Source organism: Haliotis rufescens, unplaced genomic scaffold (genome assembly GCF_023055435.1).
Source record: "Haliotis rufescens isolate VD_foot unplaced genomic scaffold, xgHalRufe1.0.p SCAF_13, whole genome shotgun sequence".
Taxonomy (NCBI): Eukaryota; Metazoa; Mollusca; class Gastropoda; order Lepetellida; family Haliotidae; genus Haliotis; species Haliotis rufescens.
In genome coordinates, this window is record NW_025963813.1 from 3,871,206 (window position 1) to 3,884,128 (window position 12,923).

The 12,923-nt window shown below is 41.9% G+C and overlaps 1 protein-coding gene across 1 annotated transcript; it reads right to left on the reverse strand.

The window, feature by feature from the left end:
• Nucleotides 1-362: 362 nt before the first annotated feature.
• Nucleotides 363-1,493, reverse strand: LOC125378770. Its single transcript, XM_048394733.1, has 2 exons — nt 1,122-1,493; nt 363-909 (listed from the first exon to the last, which is right to left on the reverse strand). Exon 2 carries the CDS (start codon nt 880-882, stop codon nt 433-435), a length of 450 nt encoding a protein of 149 aa, XP_048250690.1. The 5' UTR covers nt 883-909; nt 1,122-1,493; the 3' UTR covers nt 363-432.
• Between the last annotated feature and the right edge of the window lie 11,430 nt (nt 1,494-12,923).

Sequence of the window (12,923 nt, forward strand, 5' to 3'; positions counted from 1 at the left end):
TAAAGGTATTTTGCAATTATCAACGGAATCTGTTGAGCTAATTCTAGGGACGAAGTGTATGATTTCACTAGTGGAAACTGATATATACCATGTATTTATAAATTGGCTTTCCGACAACACAGTCAAGGCAAGGAGTGAATTATTTGCAATGTTTAATTGTAAAAATTACCTTTTGTATTAGGAGGATTCATATGCCAAGAATGGGACTAAAACTAGCTCTCGCTGCAGCTGTTTTTGTAATCAATAGGATACGGTTCTCCGTATGTGCGTTTGTATTATACATCATGTACCACATAGGTGATATGTGTTTCTTCTTTTAATTTGCAGGTAAGCAGTAAGTAAATACAAGTCGAAAAGACATATTCATTTCATGGTTTTATTTGAAGTCGTTTCTCAAAGTTGACATTGTATAGTGTGGTGTAGTCAACGATTCTATGGCAACGATGGCATCAAATGTCCAGCATTTGATAGAAATGTGAAGAGCCTGTTGAGTTTAACCATGGTGGCCACCGCCTCCATGGCCACCTCCTCCATGGCCGCCGCCACCGTGACCACCTCCGTGGCCACCACCACCGTGGCCGCCGCCGCCGCCACCATGACCACCTCCGTGGCCGCCACCTCCATGTCCGCCGCCACCATGACCCCCACCACCTTTGCCGCCTCCTCCGTGGCCGCCACCCCCTTTGCCACCGCCTCCTTTTCCGCCACCTCCTCCGTGGCCGCCACCTCCTTTGCCACCGCCTCCTTTGCCACCACCTCCTTTGCCACCGCCTCCTTTGCCACCGCCTCCTTTGCCACCGCCTCCTTTGCCACCACCTCCTTTTCCACCGCCTCCATGTCCTCCTCCGCCTCCTTTGCCGCCACCCCCTCCGTGGCCACCATAGGCAGAGCCAAAGAAGGCTGTGAACACTAGAAAGGAGAACAGTGCATCTGTAGTTAAATGTCTTTAAAGAACAACGCAAGAATATAGTTTTCAACCTCATAATGTTGCCAATTACCTTTTGTACGCTCTTTAAGTCACGTTGCTGTAGAAAATAGGCAATGAATTAAAAGATGAGTGAATTTATCAGTCCACATTTCAATAGAACTCACACAGTTCACGTTTGAAAGTTTGAACTTACCCAAGGCCACAACGAGTGCAATTTTATAGAGCTGCATCTTCACAGTTACGTCTATCCACAGTAGAATAAACGGTGTGAATGACCATGTAGCAAATACACAAGGCCTTTTATACAAATGGATAAGGAAATCAGGACACTATGAATCGAAATACTCCCAATGGAGAAAGAAAGAGAACAAGTTCTATTTTGACTTTTTCCTCAACATGTATTTGTAAACTAACACCAGATTATATAATATCACCTTGGCATTGGAGAGTTTCATTCTTTATTATTTACGTCTTCCTGAATAACCATCAAAACATGCTGTGCATTTGTTACGTAAGGCGGCGCCCCTTGGATGTTTCTCTGTTGGATTAAATGCAAGGTGCACTGACTCATCCAATGAATTCAAAGCAAATATGACATACAAAAACAATGAATAGACGGGTCTCTATAAAATGCAAGAACAATGATTAGCTGTAAATATCATGTTACAATAGGTCTCGTTATGCAGTTTCTTGGTCCCATCAATGACTATTGTAAAATACCTATATCTTAAATGAGCAAACAGTAGATACTGCATGCTTTTCATTTGATGAAAATACACCGATATTTAGGGAATTACAACACGTACTACGCCTCCGTCGCCTTATATGCTGCTCGTAGCACCACAACACATACTGTAAGTAATATCTACTCAATAATGGACACAGAAGTGACCGTGCAACCACTTATACAGGAAATATATTTACACCTTTCTGAGAAGCGTAGGGATAAAAGAGGGCTACAGTCTGAAAGCAGAATATGAGACCGCTCCATGTCACACATCTGAGTTGCTTTTTTCAAAGCAGTTAAAAGAACCTAGATAATTAATTCAACTATTGTAGTCTGCATGTTTAAAATATTTCTTTGAGCTCTTTCCACACGATCGAAATCGCGTACCAATATATGCTGACCGCAGTAACCTGTAAGGGGCATACTATCTCCATCTGACTCAGCAATACAGTAAACTAAATGTAATGTCAACGGTATTACATTTAAGAAAGAGTGCTAAATGACATCCTATTATGGTGTGCGGATAGTGTATCAATGCAGTTAGCAAACTGATAGTAAAATGGACAGGTGTGAAGTTAACTAGGTATGGTATGTTGCTACTTTAATACTATTGTAATTCTCCACAAGGTCAGAACTGCTAAAATGCAGAAACGCCTAAACGTGGACAAGAACAAGGTAGATGTGAAGCATTTGGGGACGATTATGTAGGGTTGAAAATTTTTTAAATCTTGAGACAAAACGTATTAGAGGGGAAGAGTTCTGTTTTTGACGCATACACAGTGAAGACAAAATGTTGAAATACATTAAAAGCAAAATGTTCTCATAGGATAGATATAAAGGTATTTTGCAATTATCAACGGAATCTGTTGAGCTAATTCTAGGGACGATGTGTATGATTTCACTAGTGGAAACTGATATATACCATGTATTTATAAATTGGCTTTCCGACAACACAGTCAAGGCAAGGAGTGAATTATTTGCAATGTTTAATTGTAAATTACCTTTTGTATTGGGAGGATTCATATGCCAAGAATGGGACTAAAACTAGCTCTCGCTGCAGCTGTTTTTGTAATCAATAGGATACGGTTCTCCGTATGTGCGTTTGTATTATACATCATGTACCACATAGGTGATATGTGTTTCTTCTTTTAATTTGCAGGTAAGCAGTAAGTAAATACAAAGTCGAAAAGACATATTCATTTCATGGTTTTATTTGAAGTCGTTTCTCAAAGTTGACATTGTATAGTGTGGTGTAGTCAACGATTCTATGGCAACGATGGCATCAAATGTCCAGCATTTGATAGAAATGTGAAGAGCCTGTTGAGTTTAACCATGGTGGCCACCGCCTCCATGGCCACCTCCTCCATGGCCGCCGCCACCGTGACCACCACCGTGGCCGCCGCCGCCGCCACCATGACCACCTCCGTGGCCGCCACCTCCATGTCCGCCGCCACCATGACCCCCACCACCTTTGCCGCCTCCTCCGTGGCCGCCACCCCCTTTGCCACCGCCTCCTTTTCCGCCACCTCCTCCGTGGCCGCCACCTCCTTTGCCACCGCCTCCTTTGCCACCACCTCCTTTGCCACCGCCTCCTTTGCCACCGCCTCCTTTGCCACCGCCTCCTTTGCCACCACATCCTTTTCCACCGCCTCCATGTCCTCCTCCGCCTCCTTTGCCGCCACCCCCTCCGTGGCCACCATAGGCAGAGCCAAAGAAGGCTGTGAACACTAGAAAGGAGAACAGTGCATCTGTAGTTAAATGTCTTTAAAGAACAACGCAAGAATATAGTTTTCAACCTCATAATGTTGCCAATTACCTTTTGTACGCTCTTTAAGTCACGTTGCTGTAGAAAATAGGCAATGAATTAAAAGATAAGTGAATTTATCAGTCCACATTTCAATAGAACTCACGCAGCTCACGTTTGAAAGTTTGAACTTACCCAAGGCCACAACGAGTGCAATTTTATAGAGCTGCATCTTCACAGTTACGTCTATCCACAGTAGAATAAACGGTGTGAATGACCATGTAGCAAATACACAAGGCCTTTTATACAAATGGATAAGGAAATCAGGACACTATGAATCGAAATACTCCCAATGGAGAAAGAAAGAGAACAAGTTCTATTTTGACTTTTTCCTCAACATGTATTTGTAAACTAACACCAGATTATATAATATCACCTTGGCATTGGAGAGTTTCATTCTTTATTATTTACGTCTTCCTGAATAACCATCAAAACATGCTGTGCATTTGTTACGTAAGGCGGCGCCCCTTGGATGTTTCTCTGTTGGATTAAATGCAAGGTGCACTGACTCATCCAATGAATTCAAAGCAAATATGACATACAAAAACAATGAATAGACGGGTCTCTATAAAATGCAAGAACAATGATTAGCTGTAAATATCATGTTACAATAGGTCTCGTTATGCAGTTTCTTGGTCCCATCAATGACTATTGTAAAATACCTATATCTTAAATGAGCAAACAGTAGATACTGCATGCTTTTCATTTGATGAAAATACACCGATATTTAGGGAATTACAACACGTACTACGCCTCCGTCGCCTTATATGCTGCTCGTAGCACCACAACACATACTGTAAGTAATATCTACTCAATAATGGACACAGAAGTGACCGTGCAACCACTTATACAGGAAATATATTTACACCTATCTGAGAAGCGTAGGGATAAAAGAGGGCTACAGTCTGAAAGCAGAATATGAGACCGCTCCATGTCACACATCTGAGTTGCTTTTTTCAAAGCAGTTAAAAGAACCTAGATAATTAATTCAACTATTGTAGTCTGCATGTTTAAAATATTTCTTTGAGCTCTTTCCACACGATCGAAATCGCGTACCAATATATGCTGACCACAGTAACCTGTAAGGGGCATACTATCTCCATCTGACTCAGCAATACAGTAAACTAAATGTAATGTCAACGGTATTACATTTAAGAAAGAGTGCTAAATGACATCCTATTATGGTGTGCGGATAGTGTATCAATGCAGTTAGCAAACTGATAGTAAAATGGACAGGTGTGAAGTTAACTAGGTATGGTATGTTGCTACTTTAATACTATTGTAATTCTCCACAAGGTCAGAACTGCTAAAATGCAGAAACGCCTAAACGTGGACAAGAACAAGGTAGATGTGAAGCATTTGGGGACGATTATGTAGGGTTGAAAATTTTTTAAATCTTGAGACAAAACGTATTAGAGGGGAAGAGTTCTGTTTTTGACGCATACACAGTGAAGACAAAATGTTGAAATACATTAAAAGCAAAATGTTCTCATAGGATAGATATAAAGGTATTTTGCAATTATCAACGGAATCTGTTGAGCTAATTCTAGGGACGATGTGTATGATTTCACTAGTGGAAACTGATATATACCATGTATTTATAAATTGGCTTTCCGACAACACAGTCAAGGCAAGGAGTGAATTATTTGCAATGTTTAATTGTAAATTACCTTTTGTATTGGGAGGATTCATATGCCAAGAATGGGACTAAAACTAGCTCTCGCTGCAGCTGTTTTTGTAATCAATAGGATACGGTTCTCCGTATGTGCGTTTGTATTATACATCATGTACCACATAGGTGATATGTGTTTCTTCTTTTAATTTGCAGGTAAGCAGTAAGTAAATACAAAGTCGAAAAGACATATTCATTTCATGGTTTTATTTGAAGTCGTTTCTCAAAGTTGACATTGTATAGTGTGGTGTAGTCAACGATTCTATGGCAACGATGGCATCAAATGTCCAGCATTTGATAGAAATGTGAAGAGCCTGTTGAGTTTAACCATGGTGGCCACCGCCTCCATGGCCACCTCCTCCATGGCCGCCGCCACCGTGACCACCTCCGTGGCCACCACCACCGTGGCCGCCGCCGCCGCCACCATGACCACCTCCGTGGCCGCCACCTCCATGTCCGCCGCCACCATGACCCCCACCACCTTTGCCGCCTCCTCCGTGGCCGCCACCCCCTTTGCCACCGCCTCCTTTTCCGCCACCTCCTCCGTGGCCGCCACCTCCTTTGCCACCGCCTCCTTTGCCACCACCTCCTTTGCCACCGCCTCCTTTGCCACCGCCTCCTTTGCCACCGCCTCCTTTGCCACCACCTCCTTTGCCACCGCCTCCATGTCCTCCTCCGCCTCCTTTGCCGCCACCCCCTCCGTGGCCACCATAGGCAGAGCCAAAGAAGGCTGTGAACACTAGAAAGGAGAACAGTGCATCTGTAGTTAAATGTCTTTAAAGAACAACGCAAGAATATAGTTTTCAACCTCATAATGTTGCCAATTACCTTTTGTACGCTCTTTAAGTCACGTTGCTGTAGAAAATAGGCAATGAATTAAAAGATAAGTGAATTTATCAGTCCACATTTCAATAGAACTCACACAGCTCACGTTTGAAAGTTTGAACTTACCCAAGGCCACAACGAGTGCAATTTTATAGAGCTGCATCTTCACAGTTACGTCTATCCACAGTAGAATAAACGGTGTGAATGACCATGTAGCAAATACACAAGGCCTTTTATACAAATGGATAAGGAAATCAGGACACTATGAATCGAAATACTCCCAATGGAGAAAGAAAGAGAACAAGTTCTATTTTGACTTTTTCCTCAACATGTATTTGTAAACTAACACCAGATTATATAATATCACCTTGGCATTGGAGAGTTTCATTCTTTATTATTTACGTCTTCCTGAATAACCATCAAAACATGCTGTGCATTTGTTACGTAAGGCGGCGCCCCTTGGATGTTTCTCTGTTGGATTAAATGCAAGGTGCACTGACTCATCCAATGAATTCAAAGCAAATATGACATACCAAAAAAATGCAAGAACAATGATTAGCTGTAAATATCATGTTACAATAGGTCTCGTTATGCAGTTTCTTGGTCCCATCAATGACTATTGTAAAATACCTATATCTGAAATGAGCAAACAGTAGATACTGCATGTTTTTCATTTGATGAAAATACACCGATATTTAGGGAATTACAACACGTACTACGCCTCCATCGCCTTATATGCTGCTCGTAGCACCACAACACATACTGTAAGTAATATCTACTCAATAATGGACACAGAAGTGACCGTGCAGCCACTTATACACAAGATATTTACACCTATCTGAGAAGCGTAGGGATACAAGAGGGCTACAGTCTGAAAGCAGAATATGAGACCGCTCCATGTCACACATCTGAGTTGCTTTTTTCAAAGCAGTTAAAAGAACCTAGATAATTAATTCAACTATTGTAGTCTGCATGTTTAAAATATTTCTTTGAGCTCTTTCCACACGATCGAAATCGCGTACCAATATATGCTGACCACAGTAACCTGTAAGGGGCATACTATCTCCATTTGACTCAGCAATACAGTAAACTAAATGTAATGTCAACGGTATTACATTCAAGAAGGAGTGCTAAATGATATCCTATTATGGTGTGCGGATAGTGTATCAATGCAGTTAGCAAACTGATAGTAAAATGGACAGGTGTGAAGTTAACTAGGTATGGTATGTTGCTACTTTAATACTATTGTAATTCTCCACAAGGTCAGAACTGCTAAAATGCAGAAACGCCTAAATGTGGACAAGAACAAGGTAGATGTGAAGCATTTGGGGACGATTATGTAGGGTTGAACATTTTTTTAAATCTTGAGACAAAACGTATTATAGGGGAAGAGTTCTGTTTTTGACGCATACACAGTGAAGACAAAATGTTGAAATACATTAAAAGTAAAATGTTCTCATAGGATAGATATAAAGGTATTTTGCAATTATCAACGGAATCTGTTGAGCTAATTCTAGGGACGATGTGTATGATTTCACTAGTGGAAACTGATATATACCATGTATTTATAAATTGGCTTTCCGACAACACAGTCAACGCAAGGAGTGAATTATTTGCAATGTTTAATTGTAAATTACCTTTTGTATTGGAGGATTCATATGCCAAGAATGGGACTAAAACTAGCTCTCGCTGCAGCTGTTTTTGTAATCAATAGGATACGGTTCTCCGTATGTGCGTTTGTATTGTACATCATGTACCACATAGGTGATATGTGTTTCTTCTTTTAATTTGCAGGTAAGCAGTAAGTAAATACAAAGTCGAAAAGACATATTCATTTCATGGTTTTATTTGAAGTCGTTGAAAGTTGACATTGTATAGTGTGGTGTAGTCAACGATTCTATGGCAACGATGGCATCAAATGTCCAGCATTTGATAGAAATGTGAAGAGCCTGTTGAGTTTAACCATGGTGGCCACCGCCTCCATGGCCACCTCCTCCATGGCCGCCGCCACCGTGACCACCTCCGTGGCCACCACCACCGTGGCCGCCGCCACCGCCACCATGACCACCTCCGTGGCCGCCACCTCCATGTCCGCCGCCACCATGACCCCCACCACCTTTGCCGCCTCCTCCGTGGCCGCCACCCCCTTTGCCACCGCCTCCTTTTCCGCCACCTCCTCCGTGGCCGCCACCTCCTTTGCCACCGCCTCCTTTGCCACCACCTCCTTTGCCACCGCCTCCTTTGCCACCGCCTCCTTTGCCACCGCCTCCTTTGCCACCACCTCCTTTTCCACCGCCTCCATGTCCTCCTCCGCCTCCTTTGCCGCCACCCCCTCCGTGGCCACCATAGGCAGTAAGTAGTGAGTGAGTGAGTATGGTTTTACGCCGCATTTAGCAATATCCCAGCAATATCCCGGCGGGGTACACTAGAAATGGGCTTCACACATTGTACCCATGTCGGGAATCGAAGCCGGGTCTTTGGCGTGACGAGCGAACGCTTTAAACACTAGGCTACCCGACCGCCCCGTAAGCAGTAAGTAAATACGAAGTCGAAAAGACATATTCATTTCATGGTTTTATTTGAAGTCGTTTCTCAAAGTTGACATTGTATAGTGTGGTGTAGTCAACGAGGCTATGGCAACGATGGCATCAAATGTCCAGCATTGAGGCGGTCTGCGCTGAATTGGAAAATGAGTTGTATTTCAAAATGTCAGGAGATAAAGTATTTGAAAATGAATGACATAAACTGTACATGCAGATCCTATTTCTACACAGCCGCCATTTTGTAGTCATGGATAGATGGGAGATGACAACGTGAGAGAAAAATCACTTCCGCGTTTCCGCTGTGTTGTCAATCAATTGCGAAGGGAAAGATCTTGTGTTAACGAATTTCTATGTCGATTTTAGGTTAATCGAGGCGAATAATAACGAAAATTACCGTTGCTATACAGTGTTTAAAACACCCGACAGCCAGAGACGGTCTATTTTACTGACGAGCGGTCAGTGTTGAAGAGTTGCACGCCCGATGGTCGGGCTATTATTGTATTCCCTAAAGTACCTTTCTAGTTTTGATTCAATATAAGAGGTAAATGAACTGCTGTAGACGTTAAACACATTATTCAGTCCTTTCCTCGTATGTTGATATCAATTTTCTGTCCTCATTTTCCAGTGGCCAAATGCTAGAAATATTCAATCAGAACGCACGTAGTTAATGTTTTAGGCTTGTATTCTAAAAAAGTGCGATGCCTACTGTTTGTGTGGAGCTCTGGTCAATGATGCCAAAATGGCGACGTCCTAGCAATGGGCATGTGTTCGATATCGGTGGTTTATAGGCCGTCTTGGCTGTTCTGTAATTATGGATATGAGTTTTTAGATATGGATGAATCAGACTTGGAAATTCACGAATAAAGCTTTCAACGAGTGAAAGTTACTAAGTTGACCATCTACCAGTTTGTTATAGTCTGAGAACTAACATCCAACGGTACTATTCTAATGTTTACTCTTTTGTTACTTGTGTTCGTTTGTCGAGAAAATTCTGGACTGGCAACATTTTATCTGCTTTGGTAACTTTGCAAATATGTCAGTCTGGTTTTCTGACTGAAATGTTGGGGAATTCTCTAAACTGTGTCAAAAACATATTATTTTAACGAATGTACCGGAACACAGGCACAACGTTGAAACACGCATCGTTTGAAGAGCGTACTGCGGTATGCCGGTGTACCGGTAATACTGTAGTCTTAGACTGTGATCCCGTCTTATACATAATGCGAGGTCACACCAAACATTCATCCATGGGATTCACATTCGTCAACAGTAAATTCTCATGAGTTAGTGAGTGTGGATTTACGCCGCTTTTAGCAATATTCCAGCAATATCACGGCGGGAGAAATCACACATTTTACCCATGTCGGGAATCGAACCCGGGTCTTCGGCGTGAAGGGGGCACGGGTGGCCCAGTCGGTCGTCAAAGGCGACGCGATTCGCTGTGCAGAGTTGCGTCCCTTGGGCACGCCAGAAACCTATGATTGTGGGTTCGAATCCCGGTTCGCCCCGATTATGTTTCTAGGTTTGTAGGCACCATACCCGTGCCCGTGGGTTTCACCGAAGTGGTAAACGTCTGAGACCTGCATCACTTCGGGCTTTCCACCCACATTAAGCTGACACGCCTTGATATAACTGGAATACTGTTAAAAGCGGCGTTAAACCCAACTCACTCACTCATTTCGGCGTGACGAGCGAACGCTTTAACCACTAGGCTATCCGGCCGCCTCCTTTTGAGCATGAACAGTTTGTTTAAGAAAAAAATATTATAGCGAACCTTTTTGCACAATGGATAAAATTACAACAAAATATTGATTGTGACCCGACTGCAGAATCTACACGGTGATAGGGCTGGACTATGTGTGACTGCGGCATAATACAACATCCACTCACTTGTACTTGGTAGCCAAATGATTTGCTTTTCATATGATTGTCATATTGCAGGGATATTGCTGAGTGTGGTGTTAAGCAATGAAGAAAAAAGAATAACCGTTTTTGTTAATACTTTATATCTAAAGCTGCTACATCGCGTTCTAGATCGAAGATAGTCTCGCGACGCTCAGGGTAGGGCGGCATATGACTTGAATTAATTCAACAGAGGGGGGTTTATTGACTTACCTACGTCACTACACACCTTGAAACTAATTTAAAAAAACATCGTATGTGTCGTTGAGTGTCGCATCACGATGAACATGTTGCGCTACGGGAGCGCCTCGCATATATAAACAGGACTGGTAAACATCGTTGAACCTAAAAAAAAGAAACCCGCGCTTCATTATAAAGGGAATGCTTTGAAATGCGCCCCAGACAGCGGTATTCCAGCAATATCCCGACGACTTGTAAATAGTCGAGTGAGGGCCATGCAAACCAGTGATTGATAGCATGAACATCGAGCCTCGTCACACATTGCAACACACTGTAAATCACTCATTGCAGCCAAAGATGGGTTCTCGGTGCCTATTCAACCGAAGTCAAATTTGGTATAACTTTAGCAAATAATTTAATAAAAAAGCCGATTTACATGATTTCACCCTGGTCACTAACGTTTTGGACTCTTTTCTTTATACTTTGTGGGGCGGATGGGTAGCAGAATGGTTAAGACGTTCGCTCGTCACGCCGGGTTCGATTCCTTTCGTGAGTAAAAATCTAAGGCCCATTCTTTTGTCGCCAAAAAAGTGGCGTCCACACTCACTCACTTCGACTTCGTATTAATGCATAAACACATAACAGAAAATCAAAATAAATTGATCATTGATTTTCCTCCTTGTTAGAAAATCAGAAGTGACGATGCAATGTTTTAAATTTAATTTATATTTTATTGATGTCTATGTAACTGGAATATTCATGACAATATTCACTCACTCACTAAAGTATGTAAAATAAAGTAGACAGACAGACAGACAGACAGATAATCATTTATTTGAGTCTCACCCCAGTAATACAGTATCAAATTTACAAACATGTGTAAAACAACATAAAATTATTGCTTAGGCCACTCAATGCAGAGTTACGAGAGACTAAAACGGTAGTCTGCAGCTAGGGATCGCTAAGTAATCAGCGTGGCAAGCAATCGTTGAGAAAACAAAGTGCGCCAGGTGCTCCTCCTCCGACTCACGGCAGTATCCGGGTACGGACGTGAGCCGGGTCTCATCACTGCTGTCAGCTCGGAACAAACCGGGGAATCCCCTTTCTGTGAACATTGCATTTCCCATGTAAGCAGCTGAATGTGAAAGAATATGAACCGACCATTTCATGTTCTGGGATGCGGCTGGGAATAATTTTGACTAATTTTTTTCATAAATTACTGCCTCAAATTTTGTCTCAGGATTTAAAAAAGAAGTAAAAAACAAATTAAGTGGACACGATGAATGTGCAGAAGATGTGTGTGAAAAAAATAAATATTCGTCGTGAAGCAGTGAAAAAATATACAGTGCCGGACAAAAGAAAGTATACACCCGGGTTTGATGGTGACTAGAAATGAAACAAACAAGAAATGACGGGGATGTATTTTATACGGGCATCATACTTGTGTTCAAGCTTAAGTTTGCAGTGTTTAGGTGACTGATTTCAGCCTAATAACGTTTCTATAATAATTTGTAGTTTTTTAGTCCATTCAAATTTTTTATCCGAGAAAGTTTCGTAGTCGGTCCCTTGAGGAACCAGGATGTCCTGTTGCATCCAGCTTTAGCTAGGATGTCACTCTGACTATTTGACTATTGAAACAGTGTTTATAATGAGATCATCGCTACGTATACCTGTGTATATATAGAACCCAGTGTAACACGTGAGGCGATGAGGGTTTGGAGGTGATGACGGCATTTTGACATCGATATGTTACCATTGCTGTTCTTGGTCTTCGGGATTTTTCACTCAATCACTGCGGTTATAACAACAGGTAAGTATAGTTATACAAGTTTGTATTTGAGTCTTTAAGTGGTGAGGATTAACGCCGCTTTGAACAATGTTGCAGTTCTATCATGGTGTCAGTTAAGTATGGGATGATATTATACAGTCCAAAGTGATGTAAGTCTTAGACCACTTTAGCGAAACCCATGGGTATTGTGATGACAAAACACTGATTATAATCAGTGCAAATCTGGGATTCGAACCCACGATAATCTGACCCTAGCACGGTAAGGGAAGTAACTCTTCAATTCAGAATTAATATTTTTTTTAAAATTTTAATGCCCCATTATTCCGGCTATATGGTAAATACCTGTAAATAATCGAGGCGGAACCAGGCAAGCTCTTAGTCGCCTTTATTAATATCTTATTAACTTTAGGTCAAGACATTTGACCTTGTATTAATATAAATATCCTCCCCGGCATAAGTTCGTACTTTACTTATGATGGCAAATGATGACAGCATCTTATTCCAGCCACCTCTTTTTCTTGAAAAAATGCTTTAATTTAGAGATTAATTGAAG